The sequence below is a fragment of the Rattus norvegicus genome, chromosome 8 (genome assembly GCF_021556685.1).
Source record: "Rattus norvegicus strain SHRSP/BbbUtx chromosome 8, alternate assembly SHRSP_T2T, whole genome shotgun sequence".
Taxonomy (NCBI): Eukaryota; Metazoa; Chordata; class Mammalia; order Rodentia; family Muridae; genus Rattus; species Rattus norvegicus.
Window position 1 is genome coordinate 70,111,958 of NC_141541.1, and position 27,499 is coordinate 70,139,456.

Sequence of the window (27,499 nt, forward strand, 5' to 3'; positions counted from 1 at the left end):
TTTGCCTCTGAGTGCTTTTTTATTTAGCTGTTTTGGCATATATAAAGGTCAGAGAGTGAATATATACATACAAAATTCTAAATACCTTCCCTAAAATGGTTTAACCATTGGCCAGTCACCATTTTTACTTTGAAAAATCTTAATTGTTAAATATGTCTAAAGTGCATTTTTTTGCAGCTAATCAATAGCAGCATTTGTTTGTTTTTTATAAAATCTTAGAAAATATTCAGAACAGTTGAAAAGTCACAATAAAAAAGGCAATGTGATCTAGACACATTCTTCTGCAAGACGACTCAAGACACTGCATCTGGTGCGGCTTTGGGTAAATCACCAACACGAGCAAAAAACCTCCTTCTGTCACCAGGGTTGTCAGTTCAAGGTTTCTTGCGCCTAAAACACAAAACCAACATTTAGTATTGAATTCCGCACTTCTCAACATAGTCTGGCAAATGACTTTAAAAAAAAAACAAACGTGGGGGCTGGGGATTTAGCTCAGTGGTAGAGTGCTTACCTAGGAAGCGCAAGGCCCTGGGTTCGGTCCCCAGCTCCGAAAAAAAGAACCAAAAAAACAAAAAAAAAAAAAAAAAACAAAAAAAAAAACAAACGTGTTTATTTTATGTATATGAGTATACTGTCGCTGTCTTCAGACACACCAGAAGAGGGCATCAGATGCCATTACAGATGGTTGTGAGCCACCATGTGGTTGCTGAGAATTGAACTCAGGACCTCTGGAAGAGCAGTCAGTGCTCTTGACCTCTAAAGCCCCCTAGCAAATGACTCTTTTTTTTTTTCTTTTTTTAGGAGCTGGGGACCGAACCCAGGGCCTTGCGCTTGCTAGGCAAGAGCTCTACCACTGAGCTAAATCCCCAACCCCGCAAATGACTCTTTAGAAACATTGTGTGAATTCCTTTTATCAGAAGAAAATGTCTTTGGAGCAATGAGTAGCTTATAGAATATAGCAGGAGGTACCTCTCCTGTTCTGACCCTATTAAGCCATCTTCCAATATCCAAAGGATTAACCTAAGGTTAAAATCTAGAAAAAGAAGTGTAAAGATAGGTTTTATGTAACATGGAAAAAGAACAGAGTAGCTTCCTGGTGTGGGTTTAACAGACGAGCAAACGGTGTGCTTCCTTCAACATGAATTCTGACATTCAGCTTCACCTATCTTTAGAACACATACCCCAGCCAGGCAGCAGTGACACACACCTTTAATTCCAGCACTCGGGAGGTAGAGGCAGACAAATCTGTAAGATTGAGTCCAGCCTGCTCTACAGAGTGAGTTCCAGAACAGTCAAGGCTACCCAGAAAAACCTTATCTCAAAAACACCAAAACAAAAATATGTACCCCTATACAAACTCATGAGATACATTAGGTAAGGGTGACACACAGAATGCTGTCATCCCTAGAGTCTAGGGCATTTTATAGAGAGCCAGCCTTGTCTATGATTCCAAAGACAGCTAGCATGCAGCATGTTATGTATTATATGCCTTGTCATATTAAGGCAGTCCCACCTCACCTCTTTCCAGGTCCTCTCAGCTCAGCCTCAAAAAGATTTAGAAATGCCCCAGTGTGAGCTGCTGACACCTCCTCCAGCAACTCTTACAGCACTCTGGAGAGCTTGGCATGGCAGAGGCTGGCCACAGACAGTCGGTAGGACCCAGGAAAAACCAGAGAATAAGGAAAAGCAGTGCCAGTGCCAGAGTGGTGGTCAAAAGCCTGGGAGAGGGAGGACACAGCTGGGCTGGCCATAATGCTCACTTGGGTTGTGCGTGGTGCTGATATCCGGGTCCCAGCTGAGATCCTGCTCTCATTTCAACAGCAACAGAACACTAGAGGAGAGTGACAGGAAAGGGAAAGTCAGCTCCCATGATCCAGAAGCATACTTCCATTTAGATGGGCTCTACTGTGATGCATGAAATCCAAAACTGCTCTAGTTCCGCGAGGACACCCAGTTTAAACCACTAGTTACACACTTACGATCCATTTCTGCACTGGCAACAGGAGCAAGAAAGGCCTGGAAGATTGTCCAGGTGTATTTTCACTTTACATAAGGAAGGAGAAAGGGTGGACCTGAAGAAGCTGGTGGTCAGGGCCTTGCCCAATTTTCCCCCTAGGAGCCTTTCCTCAGAAGCAGTAGTCACAGGGAGCACTGGCGTTGCTGTGGGTTAGTCCATCTGCTATGATGCTCATTAGTCTGGAGCGATCGATATCCCATTCTTGAACCTTGTCCCCCACCAACCTCCCGACACACACACACACACACACACACACACACACACACACACACACACACACACACACACACACACACACACACACAGTGAGAGAAGACCTTTAGAAAGGGGCAGACGAAAAGATATGCAAGTGCCCTACCAGCATGTTAGCTACAGGCCTCCAGGCTGCGTGGGTACTATATGGTTTTGCCTCAGCATTTTCAAAAGCATTAAGTGCCACAGCACCACGCAGCTAATTTTAGCAAGCAAGTATTTAATTTTACCCCTACCCTTGTTTCTACATCGGTCCATTCAGACTCTGTACCATCGGGTTGGGCAGGTGCTAGTGTGGACGATCTTCGTTTTCGACTACTGAAAAAGGGGAAACATGATGCAACAATCACTTTTGCATCTAAGAAGAATGAAAAACATTAGAAGGGGGAAAGCCACCTATACCCCTGCAGAGAATTAATGATAAACCGCACAGGATATTCAGTTCCTAAGAACAAAAGGGAAAGAAATAGCCCTTTAGAGATATATTTGTGACCAACACTCACCCAGTTGGCGATTCTTGTTTTAAAGTCTCAATATCAGTAAACTGAACCGACTGTCCACCTCCTCTCGTCTTATAAACATCACCCTAAATCCAAGGGAGGAAAAAAGTCAGTTACACTTTATACATCCAAATGATAGGCAAACCTATCTGAAACTGATCCAAGATTCTTACCCATATACCCAAAAGGCCCTTGAGCTGCTGAATTTACTATCATATTCTTCAGAAACTTTGGTCCATCTCTCACTAACGAGATGGTCACCACAGATAATCAGTAACAATCCTAGCTGTGGGACATATTTTATTGCACCTATAAACTTAAAAACTGAATTGCACAAGAGTCAGTTAACCAAGCCCATGTTTCCAGGCTATTGTCCTTGCACAACTGCAATGGGAGCCCTGCAATGAGTCCCACGTGTCATTGTCTTTTTATCTTTTAATCCTGATTTTTTCCACTGGCTAAATGATCAAAAAAAAAAAAAAGTCTTCTTCTAAAGAAAGGCTCCTCTTTCTAAGAAGGATTTTTGGGTAGCTTGGTACTAAGTAAGATCCTCATTTGTTTATTTATGAGACTGTTAAACTGAGATCCTCCAAGTTTTGATGCAAACATTTTCTCTTGAAATGACAGCTAAGTAGGAGACAGTTATTCAGGTTTCCTTCTTGTTGCTGGTTTTTAAAGATAACCATGTATTCCAGCATGACCTCAAGCTGGTGACCCACCTGCCTGCCTTAGCCTCCCAAGTGCAAGGGTTCAAGCAGATTGTCAATATAGTTCTGGGTTTACTTTTGAAAGTTTTAGCTAAAACTTTAGTACTATATTAACTAAAGTATATCACAAGAACCCCAAGATTCAGATGCTGGAAAGATAGCTTAGTGGTTTAGAGTACTGACTGCTCTTCCAGAGGACTCTGGTTTGATTATCAGAATCCTAATTGCAGCTTACAACTGTCTACAACTCACACATGTAACACACAGATATATATACAGGAAAGAACATAAAATAGTAAATAAGCTTTAAAAAAAAAAAAGAAAAGAAAAACCCAAGAGCCTAAGCCTATTAAAGGATCTGTAACCTAAGCAATTACATTAATTTTCTGCTAAAACAAAAGCTCCACCCAATACCCATCTACGTTCTAGATCTGGTCAAGGAGAGCAGGACAAATGTTTCTCACTGGCATTCTTTTGTGAAGACTGGTCTTTACCTTAATTACTTTAGTCTGAATCTCCCCATCAGAGGCCAGTTCCTGGTGGGTCAGCATGTACTTCTCACACTTAGCTAGTGCCTTTTCATTTGCAACAGACACTGTGATGGCATGAGGGACATGTGGCTGCATGACTGTCTCAGTTTGCACATTAGAGGCAGGCTTATGATCTACCCATCTGCTCCCTGCAGAGCGGGACCTTCTGTGTCGTACAGGAATTGGTGTGTTCTGATCAGGTTGAAAGAGGAATTGGGAAACAAGCACAACCCAGGATTACTTTGAGGTTCCGTTAGAAGTGCAGCAGTTTACAATGCAAGTTCACAGAAATCAAACCTATCCACACTAAACATGAGAGTCATTCAATGTTCTCTTCTTAGCCAAACAACCAACAGGTATCTTTGGAGACAGTCTGTTTGGGAGTATCCATTGCAACAAAGGGCAAAAGGTACAATTATAGTGATTCTAGGTCTTCCTGTTTATGGCTAGAGTTCAGGACAAATAATCCATTTCGCATTCTTGATCAAAAACCAATTAGCATGCCTGCTTTGCAAAGTTATTAAATTAACAGCAGGTCTGTTAAAGGTATCAGCAAGATCAATATAACAGGTAATTATGTCCGAGGCATCTAAACAGAAAACATTCCTCATATATAGCCAGACCAAAAAGTGCAAGCTGTTGAAGCTCTGGGGTAGGAAAATCCTGAGAACACAGGTGTACAGGTACTTCTCGTGAGCCATGCCTCAAACAGTGTAAGTACTTCTGAGCTCTTGCTGTAAAGATTTTATATTTCAGAACACTTCCACAAAAGCTTCAAGTATACTCAGCAATTTTTCTCTCCAAACATTTCTTAAAAGCTCCAAGAATCAAAGACTATAGTATGAAATCAGCTTGTATCACATAATAAAAGAACTTGTTTCCAGTCAGATGCCATGTGTGCCAACTTGAACAATACATTCAACTTTAAAAACCGTAAAAGCCGTCTTTCATGTGCATGATATAGTAGTATGAGCAACTGCGAGCATCTCCTATTTATAAAACAGAGTAAATGAGAGTCTGCAGGCAGTCCTTGCAGCCTAGCCAAGTGAGGATTCTGGTCCCTTACTCAGCTACAGGAAACCAGCTCAGGACAGCTCTAATGGCACCCTGCAACAGTCACAACTGTCACTAACATTCGGCTTCTGTGCAGGCAGGAAACTTACATTCTGAAAACAGTCTGATTGACACTGAATAAGAAAACCGAGCTCTTATAAGATCTAGCACTTGATGGAAGAGCTTCCTCAAACACATTTACAGCATAATACATTCAAACCAAACTTGAAAAGGGGACAGACTACAAAGAATCTATTAGCAGTCATGACTCAAGTATTTCCTCACCAAAATGTTAAACTTCGTTCCCTGATAACTTCTGACCAATGAAAATGGACACAGAGATACAAATCTTGTGGACACTTTCTGCTGCACTTCTAAAGAGATTTTGAATTTTGAGAAAGAAGTCAAAGTCTATGCCTCTAGTACATCCTCCTGTCTCACAGCCCAAGCCAGGCATTTCTCTACTGCTGGCCAGGTGAGTCTGACATTCTCAAAAGAGGAGGATTTACCAGAGTTAATCACAGAGACCATTCACCATGATTTGCTCCCTAAAGGCTCAAAGTAAAATCTGCTAAGAAAGTTGAGACTTTAGTCTGTTGCCTCTAAGAACTCTGGGACTGGCTGGTCACCATCATAAGTAATCCGACTGCAGGTCATTTATTGACATTCTAAATCACCTAAGTCCTTAAGCAAGAATTTACTTGCAAGACTATTTTACTTAGAACAATAATTTTAAAAGATAAGCTAAGATTTTAGTAAACCTAATTCACAGTATTCGTGCAATTCATTCAAGTTCAAAGGAAAAATTATCTACTATTGTAGAAATATAAACTGGCTTCACTTCTTCACCCTTGAATGCGGCAGAGCCTTTGTAAGGCTTTAAGACAAAAATTTTCGGATGTGAAAGCTGTCGGGAGTTTCAAGCCAATCCAAGTCACAAAAATGAACAAGGTGGAGGCAGATTTTATAGTAAAGACTTGTGGTTGCCACATGCAGTGCATGCATCTGGATAGCAGTAAGCTAAGGCCACCTTACTGGGCAGGCAGGACAGTGAGAGGCCATCTACTCGGGAGATGCTGACTTCTATCAGGTGGTAAAGCCTGTAGTTACATAGAAAAATGTTTTATTTTGGGTTTTTGGGGTTTTTTTGTTTTTTTTAAGGAGTGTCACGGCATCTATGACTTACTTTAGAATGCATCAGAAGAGGGAAGACCTGCATAAAATAACAGCGAATCTGCCAATGCTGTAGGCAGGAGAAAATCTAACCCATTAAGGAAAATTTTTAAATGAAAATTTTTTTTTCAAAAACAGCAAGGAAAAAAAATCAATTTGGGAAGGGGAACCAAAATGAATGGATGGATGGATGGATGGATAGAAGGAAGGAAGGAAGGAAGGAAGGAAGGAAGGAAGGAAGGAAGGAAGGAAGGAAGAAAGAGAGAAAGAAAGAAAGAAAGAGAGAGAGAAAGGGAAAAAGAAAATAATACAGTCCATATTTGATTTGGGGGAAATTATGGCTCATTGACAGAACAATTACTTAGTATGCTGAGGCCCTAGGTTCAATCTCCAGTAACAAGAAAAAGAAAAAGAAAAAAGAAAGAGGAGGAATAAAAATGAGAGGGAGGGAGGAAGTAAGACTCTCCTGTTCTTTGATTCTGTGCAAAGCCCCCTGGTCATGCAAGCAGTCTGCTCTGGAGGGGGGCGGGTGAGGGGGTGTGGGTAGAGACCATGCTGGCTGGCAATCAGAGCCCTCGGGCACATGCTTCTACTTTCTCACATCTTAGCCTGATTTCAGGGAGGCTGTCAGAAAAGTCAGAGCTTCTTCATTTTAGAGCCCACCCATTTTTCCATTGAACATCTGGAATCAAGTTACAAAGAGCAGAGGAGAAGTCTACCACTACAACACTTTAAAGAACACTGGCACTGACCCTGCGGCAGTGGTCCTCTTGTACGCCTATCTCACTGCTGAATGTAGGGACCATCTCCCTGCCTTCAGTCCAGCACATCCCTCGCCTTCTGTCTGACACCATACACGCTTTACTTTGTCCTGGCTCCTGCTGCCTGTGCCTTGCAAGAGAGGTGACATTGACAGGGGTGCTGAATGGAGACAGTTTCTGCTCCCATTCCGAAATACAGGAAGCTACAGAAATGCTGCTGCAAGAGTTAGAGCGTCTGTGAAGCTGGGGCTGGCTCATGAGTTGCTGGCCGTTGGAAATCTGAGCAATATTGTTACTAGAAAGCTAGAAAAATTGGAGAAAAATTAATGAATAAGACTGAAAAACTGAGCAACAATATTACTTTTCTACAATTTTACTATGTGATGATTCAACATTGTAAGAAACTGTTTGCACTCATTAATTTTTCTATGATACACTTTGTTTCTGAATCAGGGTCTCTGTATGCAGCCCTGGTTAGTTTGGAACCCTGTGTAAATCAGGCTAGCCTCAAACTCAGAGGTCTGCATGCCTTGGCCTCCCAAATATTGGGATTAAAGGCATGTGACACCATGACTGTCCCATTTGTGCTAAGTTTTAAAAGTAGAAACTTAAAAAAATATAACAACAATAATTCTCCCAGAGAAACAACCCTCTAACTGAACAAATTTTCTCTAGCGCTGATCTAGACACAGCTGCAAACACTCACAGGCACAGGTGAAGGAGAGACAGATCTCTGAATGATTTTCTCCCGGTCCCGGTCCCGGGAGGGTCTCTCTGGCTTCTCAGGTTTGGGTTCAGTCACAATGGCCTTCAGCTGTTTGAGCTTTTCATCTTTGACCCAGAGTTTGTTCTGCATCTCTAGCTGGGTGGCTGCCACCCGACGCTCCTACAGGGAGCCAATGACAAATTAGTCTACTTTAGTCACACTGTATCACCCACTTCCTCCTTGAACATGACAGTTCTCTACTTTCAGAGATTAGCAGATACCACCAGAGCTCCCAACAAGCACAGAAACACAAAATATTTAACCTAAAAACAACACTCACACATTCCTTCTGCCACTTCATCGTCGTTTCTGTCACCATGCCTTGCAACCTGGCTTCTAATCTGCGCTTGTCAGAAAACTCCCGCTGGAGCTTCTGATGCTGGCTTTCAAGCTCCTGCTGCAGATTGCGCTTATCTTCTTCATAGATCGTAGTTGTTTTCTCCAAAATCTCAATCTGCAAAGGAAACCACTGTGCTCAGCATCTGGTATGCAAACATTTCACCTAACTGTAGAATAGTCCTTAAGTTGCTCGCAAAAGCAAACTTGTGGAAATACGCATGCATACACATGCATACACACACACACACACACACACACACACACACACACACACACACACACACACACACTTGCCCTCTATTTCACCTGAATTCTCAGTTCTACTTCAACACAGAAAGGAGAAGCTATTTAACAAGACCCTCTTCAGGCTAAGCTCCACTCCTAAGATTAAAAGACTAAAGTCTTTTCCTCCCTTGCAGGCCCCTTCCAGCAGTGACAGGTACATGAGCTGTAATGAGAGCATTGCTGAACGGCTAGCACACAGGAGGAACTATGACCACAAACCTTGTACTCCAAAGTTTTGTTTTTCTTCTCCAGTCGTTCTATTTCTGATTTCTGTCCTGAGATCACTTTTTCTTTTTCATTTAGTTTTTCCTGAATGTAGTTTTCTTTATTTGATAGAGAATTGTCAAATTCTTTGAATAAGGCTTTGAAAGCTACACCTGAAACAGAGCATACAGACTCTATTGTTACTGAGGGTACGAATAAAACCCACAAAAGCAGCTTTCATTGGCAGACACCTTAGGAAATCCCTCCATAGCATTCGGACACAAGAGAAGGCTGGGAATGCAACTGCCTGCACCTTTCTGCTTTTTATGTGCACGAGGCCCTGGGTTCAATACCAAAAAATGAAAAAGAAACCAAGTTTGGAAAGAAATTAGGAGGTTTTTGATTCTTGAACCTAAAGAGATGTTCATAGAAGTGTTCTGTAACCTCTCCCTAACACAGTAAAGCTTGATTACAAATGCAACAACAGAAATAATCTGTACTTGAGATCAGCTCAATCTGGCTGAAGACCCTAGTACACCATTCAGAGAGACAGACATTTCCATGACCTGACTGTTCAATTGTTCCACACATTTTCAAACATTATTTCACTTTCCCTACACCATCTTGAGGCACAATTATAAATGGATAATACACAGAGATAAAAAAATACTATCTTATATCCATCACTATTAAAAACTTAAAAAGGCAGGCTGGAGAGATGGCTCAGGGGTTAAGAGCACTGACGGCTCTTCCAGAGGTCCTGAGTTCAAATCCCATCAATCACATGGTGGCTCACGACCATCTGTAATGAGATCCAATGTCCTCTTCTGGTGTGTCAGTGACACTGTGCTCATAAACATAAAAAATAAATAAAATAAAATTAAAAATATAAAATAAAATAAGGCAGGGAGGCACCCACATTTTCCTCTTATATTCTTTAAAAGTAAAGTGGAGCTGGTGAGGAATACAAAACTTTACCATTCAAATTAAACAATGCCTGGAGACCACAACAAAGCTAGAAACAAGTCTTCCTTGAGAGGCATCTCAACAGATGGAGTCACTAAGACCTGTTTCTACCTCCAAAGTCACAGCAGCTGGGAGCAGCTCTGCCCTTACATTGTTTGTTAAGCTCCTCAGTCATCAGTTGTCGTAAGCGATGTCGTTTCTCCAAAGCATCCATCAGTCTTGGAAGGGTCTCCTCATCATTGACATCCAAAAGCTTGCATGGGGGCAGTGGTGGGAAGCTCTGTAGAATCTCTTCAGTCAAAGGTTCTGTAGTAGACATACAATTATGAAAGAAGTCTGATGCTATGAACAGAGCCCGTGAACCAGTAACCACAGAATTTTTTATTCTTATTATCAACATCATCATTATCATTATATTATCATTATTATTATTACAACTACAACTACTTAATGCTAGAGTTACAGATATGCTTCACTATACCCTGCTTTAGGAATGGAACTTTTCAAAAATTAGATAAAATATACAACAAAAGAAACCTTATATTTTAGTTCAAAGTTATGTGCATTTGGTCCTTGAGAAGATTTTTTTTTAAAGCTACAGAAAGACAAGCAAATGAACAATGATATAACAGCAAATCCTACCATCTCCAACTGGGCCCGCCCGAGGCAGGTTTCTGTACCGTCTCCCCGGTGTCAGGCCACATATCGCCTTGTCTACTGGTCTTGCTACTTCCACTTCTTGGGTTACTTCAGCAAATCTCATGACTTGCTGAAAATACAAAACAGAGTCTGTAAAAGCTAGTCTACCTATTCTTCTCTAAGTTCGTCTGCATAACCATTGACCCTATATAAATCTACAAAATGTGCAGAATGCCATTCTTCAAATCCAAGTAGCTGTTTACCCTAGAGAAACCCAACTGTATAGCACAAATCCACTTAAATTACCAAGCTTTCTTCATAGTCTTCAGCCTTAGGATTCACACACACGATCATCCGAACCTTCCCCTCCCCATCAAAGTAGTTCTTGAATAGATGCGTTAGCTTTGAATCTCGATATGGAACCATCTATAAAAACATCAAAAAGCTAAGCATATTAGACAGTTAAAATGAACAAATTAAACCACAAAGAACTGGGGAAGGCTGCTGTGTACCTTGTTGGTTCCATACATCTGGTTCTCTCTCAGGACTTCCATGCATGTTCTTAGTGTCATCAATGACTGATTAATGTTTCCTGAGAGGAAGTAAGAAACAAAAGACATGTGAACCAGCAAGACAGGAGCTAATGAATCTGTGTGCCTGTAAAACTTCTACTTCATTTAACTGCTAGATTTTCATGCTCAAGTTCAAGGTGTCCATGCATGATCTCACTTTACCTTCAACAGTATTAATTCTGAATAGCTTCAACATCTTTCAGTGACTTCATTAAAAACTCTCCAAATACATTACTCTTTTTTTATTCTATGTGCATTGGTGTGTTTTGCCTACATGTATGGCAAGTCTGTTTGAGGTTGGTGGATCCCCTGGAACTGGAGTTGTGAGCTACCATATGGGTAATGGGATTTGAACCAGGTTCTCTAGAAAAGCAGTCAGCGCTTTTAACTGCTGATCCATCTCTCTAGCCCCACAATATTACTCTTAAAAAAGAGAGAATCTCATTTTTTAAATTTTAATTCTATTCAGTTTTATTCTTTGTGTTTATTCTGAGTGTTTTTGCCTGTATGTAAGTAAATGTACTACATATGTTTGGTGCTCACAAAAGTCAGAGAGGACATCAGATCCACTGGAACTAGAGTTATACATAGTTGTGAGCTGTCCTGTGGGTGCCACAAAGTAAAACCAGGTCATCTGGAAGAGCAACAAGTTCCTTCCCTCTACCTCCCACCCCCCTTTCTTTCTTTTTTGTTTTTCAAGATAGGGTTTCTGTGTTGAACAGCAGAGTCCTGTCTGTCCGGGAACTTGCTTTGTAGACCAGGCTGACCTATCCACCTGCCCCTGCCTCTCAGATGCTGGGAGATTAAAGGTATGTGCCACCATACCCGATGCAACAAGCGCTCTTAACTGCTGAGCCATCTCTCTAGCTTGGGAATAAAATATGACACTTAACTCCATGGTCATTTAATGAACGTGGCACCCATAGTTTCATATGTCTGCCTGCTTGGTCTCTAGTTGAAAGAACTATTTGGGAAGGTTTAAGAGGTACAGCCTAGTTGGTACATGTGTTTTACTGGAGGTGGGCTTAAAAAGGGTTTCAAAAGCACAGGCATTCCCAGTCTCTCTCTCTCCCTCCCTCCATCCCTTCCTGCTTCATGGTTGTGAATCATCTGACCCACGGCTACTCCACAGTAACCTCCCAGCTACTGCTTGCTCCAGTACCATGCCTACTTGCTGCCTTTCTTCTTGGCATGATGGTCACCGACTCACCCTGAAATAGTAAGCAAGCCCCCAACTAAGTGTTTCTTTTATAAGTTGCCTTGATCAAGGTATCTCTTCAAGGCAATAGAAAAGTAACAGTTTCTTCCAAACCCTAAATTCTGTCATAGACAAAGTCATTTAACTTGGCTTTCTTTCCTTTTCTAGGGGTGGTGGTGCTGGAGACTAAACTCAGGCACCTCATACATGGGAGGCCAACCATATTCCAAGGAACCATTTCAGACTATAGTTGGACAGGGACAGAAGTCCCTCCTATACCCAGAAGGGACATGTTTCTAACAGTCAAGTGTCTTAGGAACCAGCAAAATCTGTCCCTCTACACCTCAACAGGATTTATTAGTCATCATGCTTTCTTTCTTCTAACCGATCTCATTTGGATTCCTGACCAGACAAGGCTAGTATACAATCACAACTCTTTAAGAATTTTGACCTCAGTTGTACTCCCAATGCTAAAGAACTGTTTATCCTGGAAAGATGAGGCCTCCTAACTACATCATGCCTATCACATAGATCCTGTAGCTATATATTACGAAGCACCCCTGAAGTCCCAGTACTCAGAAGGGCTGAGGCAGGAAGACCAACAGCCAGTCTTGACTTCCAATAAAACAAAAAAACACGAGAAAAAAAAAAAAAAAACAACGAACAAATCAAGAAACAAACAAGTTAACTTAGGTGGGATGGCAAGGTGGCTAAGCCAATAGAAAAACTTGCTGCCAAGACCGAAGACCTGAATCTCAGGACCCACAAAGGCGAGAACTCTTCTTTCCCATTACCTTTTGACCTTTATGCACACCCTGAGGCATGTACACACACAGATAAAATGTTAATTTTTTAAAAGATAGAGTATTTAAAGACTAAGTTTAATAGTTAATGTCATTGCACTGATTAGGCAGACACCACCCACTGATAAATACAAACTGATGTTCCAAGCCCTTGAAAATTACAGCCGTATAGCCGTAAGTACAGCACTCCACTTACCAGCTTCACGTAACCTGTTCCCTTCTGCTTTAGTACGGTTAGTTCTTTCACTTCCAGCAAGATCTACCAAAGACAGCTGGCTTATAGTAATTTGCTCTTTTTCCTAAAAGGGAGAAAATTCAACCATCTAAGCTAAATTATACTGCATTACACCCTTAATCCCAACACTTAGGAGGCAGAGGCAGGCATCTCTGGATCTCTTGTGAGATCCAGAACTCTACACAGTGAGTTCCAGGCCAGCTAGGGCCACACAGAGAAACCCTATCTCAAAAACAAACAAACAAACAAAACGACAACAAAAAGATCCAGTTAACATAGCATTAAGTCTTAATGGAGAGTGTATGTGCAGAATACAAATGTCCAGAGGAGCAGGGGAGGTATGATACAGGAAGTTTGCTAGGAGCTCATGACTGAGTACTGGTCTGCTACCTGGCTGTCCTCAGAACAGATATTAGATAACTTGAGAGCAAACACTGTGCCATTCTGCTCTAACAAGTCTCATTTATATTCAGCACTGGGAATTCTAAGCTTTGTCTTTAGCAATACACACATAACAAAAGCAAACATATTATAACATAAGACACATAACAAAAATAGAATAAGACCCCCCCCAAAAAAAAACCCACAAGAAAACAAAAAACACACTAACTTAACAGTTTCACAGTACTCTAACTTATATAAAGAAATCAGGGGGCTAGAGAGATGGCTCAGCAGTTGGGAGCACTGACTACTCTTCCAGAGGTCTGGAGTTCAATTCCCAACAACCACATGGTGGCTCACAACCATCTATAACGGATCCAATGCCCTCTTCTGGTGTGTCTGACTGCTACAGTGTACTCATATACAGAAAATAAAATATATCTTTAAAAAAAAAGAAAAGAAAAGAAGCCAAAGTCAGGGCAGACGTGCTCCATGGTTAAGAGCACTGGCTGCTCTTGCAGAGGCTCTCAGCACGCACTTGGCAGTCTAGAGCCATCTGTGACTCCAGGCCCAGTGGTTTGATGCCTTCTACTGGCCTCCATAGCACCAGACACACGCGTGCTACACAGACAAAACATTCATACACTTGATATAAAAATAAAGCTAAAAAAAAGAAAGTTAAGAAGCACCTAAATGGTATTATGCTGTTAGCAAGAATTCACATTCCTAGCACCAAAAAAAAAAAGTCATTCATAGGAAATCAGATGTGAGAAGACTTGTTTGTGGCCATTTTCTGATTAACATTTATTGACTGACTAAGCCATGCAGTGAACAAGAAACTTCACGCTGCTTCCCTTAATTCTCATGATCTTATAAGAAGGCTCTCTTACAGTCAGGTCAGACATTTGGGAAATAGGCAGGAATCCAAATTCAAATCCTAGTGAGTGGAACTCAAACTTTCCCGCCATCTTGGACATGGCCAGACTAAACAGTTAAAAGCAAGACTTCAGTCCTAGCAGGGGAGGCTGAGGCAGTGAATCTCTGAGCTCCAAGCTCCATAGTGAGATTCTGTTGTCAAAAACAAAAGCCAGACATGATGGCACATGCCTTTAATTCTGGCTGTTACAAAGCTGGGGCCAGCTTTACCTGTATAGTAAGAAATAACCAAAAATAGAACCAAAAGAGGCCATGGATTTGAAAAGCAGCAAGGAAAAGTATAGGAGAGGGCTAGGGGAGAGGAAAGGGAAGGGGGAAATTATGTAACTACATTATAATCACAGAAGTAAGAGAAAAACAAAAATGTTCCAGATTGTCTCACAAGGCAAGCAACACCAACACAACACACATTGTCCCAGACCTTTAAAGCTTTGCAGACCCTCTTCACAACACTGAAAACGTGTGCCCTGCATGCTCGACCCTAGGATCAGACCCCAGCTCTACTACTGTCATGAAAATTTCATTAACTGTATAGCTGCTAGCTCTAGAGCAATATTCATCACCATGGCAACCCCTAATTTAGGTCATCTTCTAAAGACTAAAACATTACCTGTAAGACATTGTCTCCATCAGCATCCAGGGGAGCCTGGACAAGTTTAATGCTGAACACGCTATGTGAACGACTGGACTCTCTATTCAAATGGGTGTTAGCAATACGTCTCTTTTTCTGACCTATAATGACAGAGAAACCATTGATTATACCTGAACTCAGCCATTGATTATACCTGCTTTCTAATTCATCCAGAAGTACTTCTGTTAAATCATAGCAACAACTCTGAGTGTTAAAACTAGCAGTTCACATTTTTCAAATTCTAGTTGTTTCTAACCTCTCCAGAAAACCTCGAACGCCTCCTCCGTAGACTTCACTTCTACTTCTGTACATCCTGCAACATACATATTGTGGTTCTTATCTTCTCGGAGCATTTTAGATTGTGGGAGTCTATGGGAAGAAAAGAGGGGTTAGTTTCCTAAATGAGATGCAACTGTCTTCCTTTAGAGTAAGGTTAAGAGCCAAGCAATACAATAACCCCTTGCTCCTCAGATCGCTAACAGAGCCTCATACGCATGCTAGCCAAGTGCTGGACCACTGAGCATCTCTCTAGTTTTTATAAAGTTTAGCTCATGGTTCTAAAAGCTGGATAGTCCATGAGTGTAGTACTGACACCCAGTGAGGGCCATCCTGGGTATCAGGGCAGAGGCACCGCACGGTCAGACAGAATAAGCAGACTCTTAAGACATCCATTCTTTAATGGATGTAAATTTACATAAGAGAATGTCGCCACATGGGGGCCTGGGACCCACAGAAACTAGAAGAGAGCACCAAGATCCCCTGGAACTGAAGTTAAAGATGATTGTGAGTCACCACGTGGTGCTGAGGATTGAACAAAGGCCCCCTGGAAGAGCAGCCAGTGCTCTTAATGTTGGAGCCATCTCTCCAGCCCCATGTTTTAATTAATTTTCTTTGTCGGCACTCAAATGTGTGGAGGTCAGAGGACAACTTACAGATCCGTCCTCTCCTTCTACCATGTGGGTTCCAGGGAAGCAGCTCAGGGTGTCAGGCTTAGCAGCAAGCACCTTTACCTGTCATTCAGGAGCCCCACACTCAGTTTTGTGAATGGTAAGGATAGAGACACTTACCAGCCACCATCACTGATAATCAAGAAAGGAGAGTTTACCAGTGAACTGATTGTTGGGGGAGGGCGGTAATGGGGGGAGGATGGGGAGGGGAACACCCATAAAGAAGGGGAGGGGGAGGGGTTAGGGGGATGTTGGCCCGGAAACTGGGAAAGGGAATAACATTCAAAATGTAAATAAGAAATACTCAAGTTAATAATAAAAAAAAAAAGAAAAGAAAGGAGGGTTTAGAGGGTAGCACCCTGCCTACTGCCAAGGAAAAGCAAACTACTTACAAACATGCCACACATGCCCCCACTAGTGTTTAACTACACCCTTTGTCTTAAAAGTCAACATCACATACACAGCCTCTGCGTTCCTCATAGGTGTACTGCAGCCGTTCCACCTACTGAAGGAATAAGGCAGACATTACTGCTCTAGAGTAGCCATCCTACAACGGCATTTCAGTCTAGACTCGTGACAGTGATGGTGAAGCCGATTCAAAACCCTCTATGTGAGATTCCTTCACTGCAGTAACTCCTCAGAAAAGGAGAGTCAGCACCATCCTCACATTAAATCCACAATCAGCACACATATAAGACTCCCAGGAAGGCACCTGTTTCCTTTGCATGACTAAATAAATCAAGGTAGCATCACTTAAGACAACATCACTAGGACAAGCCAAACTGCAAACGTAAGAGACATAAACATACTCAGTAATGCTGGGCACAGTGGGACACACCCTTAATCCTAACACTCGGGACACAGAGACAAGTGGATGTCTGTGAGTTAAAGGCCAACCTCATCTACAGAGAGTCATTTTTTTTTAAAAGGTTAAAATGGTAGCAATAAATCATATCACAAAAGTTTAGATAAAATAGGAACACACAAAACTGGAGTTGAAACAAAGGACAGTTTAAAAAGCATGAAAATATTTGTTAAAACGGGAAAGGAATTTAATATAAAAAGCACTGCCTCTAGGACTGTACTCTCTTCATTTCTCTCTATAACTTAACCCAGGTATCTCTCTTAATTTCAACATTCCAAAAACAAAGACAGGTAACTCCAAAGTGAAGCCCCTTTGTATAGTTTCCATTTGAAGCTGGGCTTGGTGGTGTACACTGCTATCCCAGCTCTGAGAGGCTCAAGGAGGAGGAGCCCATGTACTTGGAGGCCAATCTGTGCAACCCAGCAACACTGCCTCAAAAACAAACAGTTCTCATCTGAAGAATGATTGAGTAAAGCAAAAGTAAAAGACCTTCAGATTTAACTCACCTAGCAACTTTATCCTTATTTTACTAACCATTAGTAACTAAGGGATTCTGAATATCCTTTGAAATGCAACTCAGTAGGAGCCACAGAAATTCTTTTATCAATTATAGCCTCGACCAGAGTCCATGTGATTTTCGTAATAGTGAGCACCCTGACAGTCGTGGACATGAGTCTGTTTTCAGCTTAAGGGTTTTCTAAATCCAGCGGTTTCCACAGTAATGTCCATTTACACATATACACAAATGCTATATGTAAGACAAAGGGCTTCATATTATTATGTTCTAACTGGCTGCAGTAAGAATAAAACCACCCACGTGCACTGGTCATTTGACACAAGACTTGTGTGTCAGCTCTGGAACAAAGAGAGGCACACTAATGTAAAGCTACATGGTAACTGGTCTTCTGATTCTGCAAGGCAAGACCCATAGCCCCTAAGGAGTATTTACCTCTGGCAGAATGATAGTAAAGTATGGCTTTACACTGATTCGCAATGGATGAGCAAAGAATTACTTGTTCAGACAAGTATCCATTCCACAGAGATCACCGAGACACAGATAGCCAAAAAGGCTGCAAACTTCCAGCACTGTCAGGGTGCTGATAGGTGCCCCAAAATTACCTATAAAGGCTAAATTTTCAAAAGCAATTTCCAAGATCTTCAAGTTACTCTGCCTTAACCCACTGGTTTCCTAATACAGCTACAATCTAAGTACTGCCAGGCAGTGATGCACACGCCTTTAATCCTATCACTCAGAGGGCAAGGCAGGCAGATCACAGGACTGTACTCTCTTCATTTCTCTCTATAACTTAACCCAGATATTTCTTGAGGCAGAGTTCCAGGACAGCCAGAGATACACAGAGAAACTGTCTCAAAACAAGAAAAAGGAAGAAAAGTATTCATTGAACATGACTATATGATTATTATTTCTGTGCACCCTGAAAATAAATGCAAGCATCATCCCCATCTATACAAGAAGCCATGACTTGCTTGGGGTAGCTTTCTAGGTTAACTGAAGACTCTTGTACTTACTTGGGCTTTATGGGATCAAACTGCACTTCTTCCAATAGATCATATAGGTAATTATTATAGATTTCAATGTAAGAGACAAACACTCCATAGACACTGTCTTCATCAACTTCTTCTGCTTTGCAGAATTCTTGTACATTTATCATATCTGCAAACTCTGGATCTGCTTGTCGCCTACAATGAGAAAACAGATCCCCTAACTTCAAAATGTACCCACTATGAGTTAAGATAAAAAGTAGATAATGGCTGTGTGGGATAGTTCTTTGTCAACTTGACACAAACTGGAGTCTTTGGGAAAGGGGGCTTTCAACTGGAGAAAATACTTACCTCTATAAAACTGGCCACCAGGCAAGTCTATCTAGCCTTTTCTTGATTAATGACTGATGTGTGTGGTACCAACCCTGGGCTGGTGCTCCTGGGTTGTATAAGAAAGTAAGCTAAGGGGCTGGAGAGATGGCTCAATGGTTAAGAGCGCTGACTGCTGTTCCAGAGGTCCTGAGTTCAATTCCCAGCAACTACATGGTGGCTCACAACCATCTGTAATGAGATCTGATACCCTCTTCTGGTGTGTGTCAGAAGACAGAGACAGTGTACTTATATATAAATAAATAAAATTAAAAAAAAAAAAAGAAAGAAAGAAAGTAAGCTAAGGGGCTGGAGAGATGGCTCAGCGGTTAAGAGCACCCGACTGCTCTTCCAGAGGTCATGAGTTCAATTCCCAGCAACCACATGGTGGCTCACAACCATCTGTAAATGGGATCTAATGGCCTCTTCTGGTGTATCTGAAGACAGCTACAATGTACTTATATATAATAAATGAATAAATCTTAAAAAAAAAAAAAAAAAACGGAAAGTAAGCTAAGCAAGCCATGGGAGTAAACCAGAAAACAGCACCCCTCCATGGCATCTGCATCAGCTCCTGCCTTGAGTTCCTGCCCTGACTTCTCTCAGTGATGGACTGTTACTTGGAAATGTAACAGGAAGATAAAATAAATCCTTTCCTCCCCAAGCTGCTTTGTTTAAGGTATTTTATCACAGCAATACAATGATATCACATATATCAGAGCAAAAGCAAACTCTAATGATGTTCTGTCACGTAGGGCTGAATTCATAAGCAACTTTATTTGAATTTAAGGTGAGTCAAGGACACTCTAAGCCCTTAAGATTCACAACACAAGAACTCACCTTCCCCCTACTTGGACGTATTCTCTTGAAATGAGATAAAATATCTGAGCAGTCAAGAACATGCCTCAACCCTGACCTCACAAAAGTCAGCTGTAAGACCAACTTTTCTAATTCGTACTTACCTTCTCCGGACCTATAGAAACTGTAGGACAGAATTCCACCCACCCTAGGTCACAATGAAGTCACTCACTTGCTAGAGGGGGTCTTTGGAATGGGCATGGCTTCTCTTTTCTGCCGTTCTAACAAGGCATCGACTTCACACTGTATTTCCATACTGTTTCTATCATTAGACTTAAACACCTAAGAGAGAGGCAAAATAGACTTGAAAATAACTTTAAGGAACAGAACCATTTGAAAATAGGAAGCATTTAAACATTTAAACCTGGGGAAAGGGCACAAGACTCAGGGGCCCTGCAGCTCCTGATCCTCTTGTTTATACCACAGGCATGCAGCCACCACGCCTACATCAAGTATGTAAGAGTCAAAGTAGCTCTAATGTCTTTGTCTTTCCTCAGCATCACTGCATCCATAGATGCCTCAGCCCTGTGTCTATAGTAACAGTCACAACCCAAAGGAATTGTACTTACGAAACGTTTTGCTTGAAATGACCCTATGCTGTTAAAGATCATATTCAAACAACGAGGAAGCAGGCCTCCGGACCCTGGAGACCCTGTCATTGTGTAGGTTTTTCCACTTCCCGTCACACCATATGTAAATAAAAGACCTAAAGTATGGCAAGTAACAATGAGTTATAGTCTTAAAGCCCCACATAACATGTCGTTTATTTAAAACGCTAAAATTAACAAACCCAAAAAAGGGCACTCTGATGAGTTAAATCTGAATTCAATGTCAAACCAAATGTATGAATATTAAAAAGTTTTATCACAAGATCAAACAGGGAATTCAATTAAACTCCAAGAGTCATACCATTCTTGCCATGAATGAGGTCATCTACCAAGGGATTAGCCACAACATCAAAAAGCTCCTTCTGGGTGGTGTGCGTGCCAAATACCCGCTTAAATGAGTACTGAGTCTGTGGAGAAAAGAAAAACATCACCACATGGAATTCCATTAGATTAGAGCTGTATCTGTTCTACACTTGGAATGTTTCTGTTATGAGCATTTCAAACCCAGACATGTTAAAAAAAATCACCAAGAATGGTCTTTAAGCTTGGAGCCTTTCGTAGTCACAATATACATAAATCACAGCTATCGTAACAACTACGTTCAGTCCTAGCCACTGACGAAAGTGAAGAAAAGCCATTGAGCCCACTGATGCTGCATAGATTAAGAATGATCAAAAGTGAGCACAGATAGCCAGTGCTACAGAGGCTGAGACAGGATAGGTACTCAGTACAACGGCCCACTCTAACCCACACAGCAGTACTGTGCACTCTGGTCTAAGAGCAACGGTAGCCTCAGTGTCTATTATGGCAATCTATCTAGCATATGCAAGCACATTTGCTCATGTTCACCAAATGGTGAAACTACCCAGTGACCCAGTGACACCTTCATCTTTAAACAATGCACGGCTGTCAATAATCAATATAGTAAGTGTTATAAAGGAGGCACAATGAGGGACCAGAAAGTGAGGTTTATGCTGGGGTCATCTAAAAACCCCGAGAAAACAAAATTTAAGATGAAATTCAAGGAGGCGGCATCCATGTTACATTACAGGGAGAAGTCCAGGTTAAGCCTGAGTGGCTGGTAAGCACAATTCTGGCTTGCACAGAATCTCCAAAGACAGTTGAGGACTGAAAGATAAGGATGGGAAGATAAGCAAGAGGCTGGTTGAACAGATTTTGCCCATTTACAGACTTTATTCTTGGAGAGGTTCTGCTCAGAGAGAAAAGGATAAGATCTCCTTCTACTTGGCAAGATCGTTCTTGCACCTCTATGGAAACCATTAGACAAGATCATCTGTAAAAGCAAGCAGACCAGACAGGCTTCAGGAAAGGCTGTGAATGCTACTCAAGGCACGCTCAGCACACCACAGCCTGATGACTGGTTCTCCGGGAAACTTCCACTGCCACCTTCCATTGCTCTACCTTGGACTGCAGTCAGTGGTCATATCTTAATGCACAGATTACGAAGCAGTTAGGCAGGGAACTCATGCTGGTAAGTTATATTTGGCACAAGCTAACGTAGCTGATGCCCAAATGAAGATAAAAAACGTTTCCCCACCACAATAGTTTGATTACTAACCAGGTCAGAAGCAGCTAGTGGCAGAAGGAACCAACAGGAAAGGATAAAGTCACAATCCACTTTGCAGGACTGACAGGCTGTCTGTAACCCTGATATAAGTGGATGCCAGACGGAAGAAGTTCCCAGGTTTCTGGACTGGGCAACTGACAGCAATGGTACCTTCTTTTGAAAAGGCTAAGAAGAAATCATTTAGAGGGAAGCAGGGACTCAAGAGCTCCTTTCAACATATAAAACTTAAGATGAGCAGGGCAATGGTGGCACAGGCTTTTAATTCTAGCAGTTGGGAAGCAAAAGCAGGCAGATCTCTGAGTTCAAGGTCAGCCTGGTCTACAGCGTGAGTTCTAGGATAACTAAAGCGACAGAGAAACCCTGTTTCAAAAAAAGCTTAGAAAGAAAAGAAGAAAAAAAGATGTGGGATTGCCATAAAGACTCCAGAACATTTAAAACCATGGAATGACAGAGAACAGAGCCCCTGGGTCAGGCATGGTGATTGAGACCTACCTGTATTCATTCCCAGTGCTCAGGAGGCTAAGACAAGTTCTAGTCCAATCAGGCTAATATGTGAGGCTCTGCCTCAAAAACAAAACAGAAACAGAAACAGAAAACAGAAGATGAGAAAAAGAAGGAAAAAGAGAGCCTTGGACACAGCCCACCTTAGTATTCAAAGGCTAGACAAGAGAAGGCAGCAGAGGGGGTCAGTGTCGAAAGAGCCTAGAGCTGGAAAGGGCAACAAGAGTGGCAGGGCACTTCGGGAAGGGGCAGGCTGCTGAGATGAGACAAGGCTGGCAGCAGAGAGGACATGGGAAGTCTACAGAACAGAATCACTGTAGCAGTATGCACAAGCCCGGTGTGTTGGCGCAGGCCTGGAATCTCAGCATACAGGAAACTGAGGTAGACAATGTGTCACAAGTTTAAAGGAAGCCCAGATTATACAGCAAGCTGTAAGGCAGACAGATTACAGGGTAAGACCCTGTCTAAACAAACAAGAGTGAATGGCAGTTTGAAAGCAGAAAGTCTGAATCAACTGTCTATTTTCTGCATTTCCATAGTCCCATCCCTTCAGCAAATCTGACTTCCTGCCTTATTATATGAACTACTTGTCTACTTACCGTCAGTTTAGCTATGAAGTCCATCAAGGCAGTTTTACATTTAAAAAAAAAAAAAACAAAAAAAACAAAAACCTTCCCTACCAGATAGTGACAAGCCTCCTACAACATTCGGAAAACTAATACAATTCTATAGCTATATAGATCTATCTTTTTTTTTTTCTTTTTTTCAGAGCTGGGGACCGAACCCAGGGCCTTGCGTTTGCTAGGCAAGCGCTCTATCACTGAGCTAAATCCCCAACTCCAATATATCTTTATACTCATTGTTATTGTCACTGTATTTGAAGCAGGTCTCCCTCTACAGCACAGGCTGGCCTGGAACTCGGACCCTCTTGCCTCAGTCTCCTAAACTCTAGTATCACAGTTCTAGCTTGGCCTAGTATTTCACATTTACCCATTTTATCCACTACTTCATTAGATATAAAAACTCTCACTACACCTCAGTAGTATAACATTTGCCAAACGTGCAGGAGGCCTTAAATTCATTCCCCAACACTGTAAATAATAAACAAAAACACCTTCCAGGTAAAAATGGTGATACATGCCTCCCTCTTAATACCACACTCAAACTGTAAAGGCCATGGATCACCAATCAGTTCAAATCCAGACTGAGCTACAGAGATGTTGTCTCAAATTAAATAAATAAATAAAAAATAAGTGCTGAAGATAAAGAAGGTCCTGAGTTCAATCCCTAACACCACAAAAATCAAACAGCAAAACCCACCCAAGGCATCAAGGGATACATACTTCTAATTTCAGTACTAGGGAGACCAAAATAGGAGGACCAGAAGTTTTGAGGCCAGCCGAGGTGTGGTGGTCTGACTCAGAATGCCACTCCCATCCCCATGAAGTTCATACATTTGAACGTTTGGTTCCCAGTTGGTAGACTGTTTAGGAAGGAGGAGGGGTGGCCTTGTTGAAGTAGTGTGAAACGGGGGTGGGTTTTAGGTTTCGAAAGCCCAGTGTCTCTCTTCCTGCCTCATGGTTGTATATTAGAATAAAAACTCTCAGCTACTGCTGCAGTGCCCTGCATGCTGCCATGCATGTGTGCCTCCATGCTTGCTACAATGATGACCACGGACTAACCCTCTGAAACTGTAAGCTGCCTTGGTTATGGTGTCTCTTTAGAGAAATAGAACAACACCAACACACTGGGCTACAAGGTGATACTGTCAGAGAAACAAAACCTTTTATGATTGACCCAAATACACAACGATACTACTGAGATGTAGCTCAAATGGCAGAGCACTTGCTTAGCATGCACAGGTTCAAGCCCCAGGGAAAGGAAAAACACAGGAAATGCCTTATTGAATGTTATTCAAATCTCCTCATGTGAAGTTTTATATATCCAGTTTTAAGATATCCTCTGAAAGTCAGGTGGTGGTGGCACACGCCTTTAATCCCACCACTAAGAGGTTAAGAAGACAGAGGCAAACACATCTCCGTGAGCTCCAAGCCAGCCTAGTCTATATAGAGTTTCAGGACAGCCAGGGCTACACAGTAAGACCCTGTCTCAAATAGACAGACAGACAGACAGACAGAGAGAAACAGACAGAAAAGAAAAGAAAAAAAAGCCCCTAAAAGCAACCTGCTAATTCCAACATACCAAGAGTCTATCTGTATGCCCTAGAAATGAAAGATGAGGTGACTAAAGTATTCCTTCCCACAAATGAGATCACACATGAACTTTTTAAATTCAAAAACAGAAAACAACTTGGTTCCACTAAGAACCTACCTCCTTGTAGTCTCCATTTCTGTTGAGTCGATAGCCCTCAGGGGTGTGGAGCTGCACGGTTGTACTATTGACCACTTCCACACAGCACTCTTGGTCAGGAAAGCTCAGTGGGCGCACCCTACAGTACACCTGGGAAGAGAGAGTGTTCAAACCAGGTTGACTCTTCGCCTGTTTTGTTGTTGTTGTTGTTGTTGTTGTTGTTGTTGTTTTGTTTTGTTTTTCTTTTCTGTTTGTTTTGCCTATTGAGACACAGGTTCTCAGTCTATAGCCCAAGCTGGGCTGGAGCTCTCAGCAGTCTGCCTGCTGGTCTCCAGGATGTCGGGGCTGCAGGCATGCTCCTCTGTGAATGTTTAGCACTCACTCACTTTCCATTTATGTTCTGTTCAGTCACCTACAAATATCTGATCTTCAGCACAAACAAATCCCAGAGTCACCAAAACCAAGATCTAGAGTTCAGAATGGTCAAATGCAAAGATTCATTAAATCAAATTAAACTTAGGTTAAAATATTAAACTGCTCATCTCTTCACTGGTGTGCACAAATAAAATTGTAATAACGTAAAAAATCTCTGAAAATAGCTGAAAAGGCCATTAAATTCTTTACAGCTGGATGCCATGTCAAATAGCCAGCTCAGGTGTGCATGGGAGCACACATCTGTAATCAAGCACCTGGAGGGTAGAGGAGCTCATGTGAGGAAAACCTGTCCAGCTGTGCTCACAGCAGATGGTGCAACTGGGAACCAGAGCCACTCTGCCCCAGCAGTGGGGTGGTGGTATCCAGAACTTCCCCTTTTCCAGGAAGAGGGATTACCTAAATTGAGTTATTCTACACTAGTCTCTCTGAACCTTGAGTATGGGGTTCTCCTTGAGAATGTGTCAGTTACCACATACAGGTGGGAGAGGGTTTAAGACCTGAGAAGAAAGTCCCCATCCCCACCCTATCCCAAAGAGTAGAACCTGGTGGGAGAGATCATTAACTTTTCAAATCTAATTAGTGATAGCAGATTTGCAGTCAACAACTAAAGAGTTCCTTTTTCCAGGCCAGTTAATCCTGTAGAGAAAGCAAACTTTCTAGCTAAAATCAGCTTTATACAACTTAGTGCTCGATTTAACTGTGCTCCTTAACCCAACTTTCATATCATTTTCCTCCCCTTTCAAGCACACACAAGGTAGGATGAACTAAAGAAAGAACAAACACACAAACACACGAACACACACACACCTTACCCCCACTGGATCTTTAAGGTTTGTCTGAGATCCTTTTTTTATTACAGGTTTCCTGGGCATCTTAGCCTTCCTGGTTAAAAAGAAAAAGAAAAAAAAAAAGAAAAAAAAAACCCATAAATTTCAATTCACTACTAACATAGAAGACATCATGAATTCTAACAATGATGAACTTCTTAGGCTTTAAAAAAACATTTCCCAGCAGTACCAAAATACTGCACATCAAATAACATGAATATAAACAATAATAAGCTGTATTAGAGAAATGTGGCATATGTAATCTAACTCATTAAAATTGTGATTGGGAAAATATACTTTCGATACCAGAAGTATCCAGGGGAACTTTTTTTTGATTTCATTTTTTTTTTTTTAATGTTGGAGAGCAAATTCAGAGATTTGCTCCTGCTGGGCAGGAAGAGTAGATTATTCACAATGCTGAAATCCCTTGCTATTTTAAGTAGACAATATAAAAAAACATTTTGATTTACTTCAACATTCTCTATCATTTAACTTTTTTCTTTCTCATTTATAGGCTACAAGAATATGTAACACAAATTAAACCAAAAGATTCGTTCAGACTGTAGATTATTTAAGTATTTTTCTCAATAGAGTCACACGTAAAACAGAAGTAGACCAGAGTTGGGCGATATACTGGGGTAGATATCCTTAAATAAATATAAAGACTTTGACGTTTCCTCATTTAAAAAGTTCCGGTTTTTTTGTGTGTGTGCGTGTGAAAGTAACGATTTCTAAAGCCAGCCCTCCTTTGCAGTAAAAGTGTAACCAGGATATGGCTCTCTGAAGTGTCTAGGAATTACAGAGGAATGTGGGCGTGGGCGAGATAGAGCAGACGAGTGGGATGGCCTGGGGACAAAGATAGCCCAAGGTAACTGAGCTGCAGAAGGACCCTGACCTCCAGGAACTAGGGAAGGGATGCCGACGGAGATATGGAGACTCAACCCCTCCAACGCGCACCCAGGCTGCGCGCTCCCCGGGGTCCCTAGACTTGCCACCTGCACAGCGGGCCGGGAGGAAGGAAGCTGGGGAAGGATGGTCAGCCCAAAGGATGGCAAGCCGAGGAGGTGGTGGCAGACAGCCCCGAATTCGGAGTCAGCCTTCGCGGGCTGAGAGGACTGTGCGGGCGCGGGCACACCGGGATCAGCAGCCACCAGAGCTCTGCGCAGAGTACGGAGCTCCGGCCTACACGTCCCGACTCAGCTCCCAGGCAGCCCCCAGTCTCCGCGTGAGGAGGGCGGCAACCCCCGCCCAGTCCTCCCAATAGTCCCCTCCTGGTACTCACGCCGACTTCATGACCGCAGTCTCCGTGCTGTCCTGACGCGCGCGCGGGACGTCGGGCTCCGACCGGAGCAGGGCTGGCGGGAACTAAGCCGTGGAGGCTGCGGCCGCGGGGACCCGGACTCAATCTGAAGAGAGCCCGGCGGCGACGCTGCAAGCCCAAGTGTGCGCCCGCCCGGCGCATTTCAAACAGGCCAATCAGCGACCGCCTGCGGCAAAGAGGCGGGGCCTCGGGGAGCCTTGGCACCGCCAGCAGGGGCGCTCGTCTCCTTGGCAACCCAGGAAACTAGCAGGAGGCTGAGGAGGGTAGTGCTCGAGAGAAACCAAGAGGGGAAATCCCGGCCCTTCCGTTCTGACGCAGAAACTGAGGTCTCCCTGCCTTTGTCCAGAGAATCTCTAAGGAAGTCGTGATCGGGAATGTTCTACTATCAGGCTGGCCGGTTGACTTTCAGGCCACCACAT

At 42.4% G+C, this 27,499-nt stretch overlaps 1 protein-coding gene and 1 long non-coding RNA gene across 34 annotated transcripts; one reads left to right on the forward strand and one right to left on the reverse strand.

Moving 5' to 3' along the window:
- On the reverse strand, nt 1-27,230 carry Kif23 (kinesin family member 23). 33 transcript variants are annotated; one of them, XM_087562035.1, is made up of 24 exons: nt 27,042-27,230; nt 25,745-25,810; nt 24,519-24,647; nt 20,400-20,505; nt 20,060-20,196; nt 19,663-19,772; nt 18,291-18,461; nt 16,356-16,397; nt 15,205-15,317; nt 14,928-15,049; nt 12,962-13,064; nt 10,705-10,784; nt 10,499-10,618; nt 10,196-10,322; nt 9,704-9,859; nt 8,603-8,760; nt 8,040-8,213; nt 7,700-7,879; nt 6,985-7,296; nt 3,971-4,198; nt 2,773-2,855; nt 2,506-2,584; nt 1,761-1,831; nt 1-390 (listed from the first exon to the last, which is right to left on the reverse strand). In XM_087562035.1, the coding sequence occupies exons 1-24, from the start codon at nt 27,219-27,221 to the stop codon at nt 375-377; spliced, it is 3,063 nt and encodes a 1,020-aa protein (XP_087418161.1). In that variant the 5' UTR covers nt 27,222-27,230; the 3' UTR covers nt 1-374.
- On the forward strand, nt 3-1,839 carry LOC148004190 (uncharacterized). The gene is made up of 2 exons (XR_015627757.1): nt 3-495; nt 891-1,839. It is a non-coding gene; the product is annotated as an uncharacterized LOC148004190 (long non-coding RNA).
- Nucleotides 27,231-27,499: the final 269 nt, after the last annotated feature.

What these genes read in the sequence shown, in the direction of transcription:
- Kif23 (XM_087562032.1), bottom strand. Translation starts at nt 27,221, where the DNA reads ATGCGCCGGGCGGGCGCACACTTGGGCTTGCAGCGTCGCCGCCGGGCT. An exon ending in ACCTTAAAGATCCAGTGGGG is followed by an intron (nt 24,648 to 25,744) that starts GTAAGGTGTGTG and finishes CTCTCTTCCCAG; the next exon opens with GTGTACTGTAGGGTGCGCCC. An exon ending in TTCAGACTAAAGTAATTAAG is followed by an intron (nt 2,856 to 3,970) that starts GTAAAGACCAGT and finishes CCTTGGATTTAG; the next exon opens with GGTGATGTTTATAAGACGAG.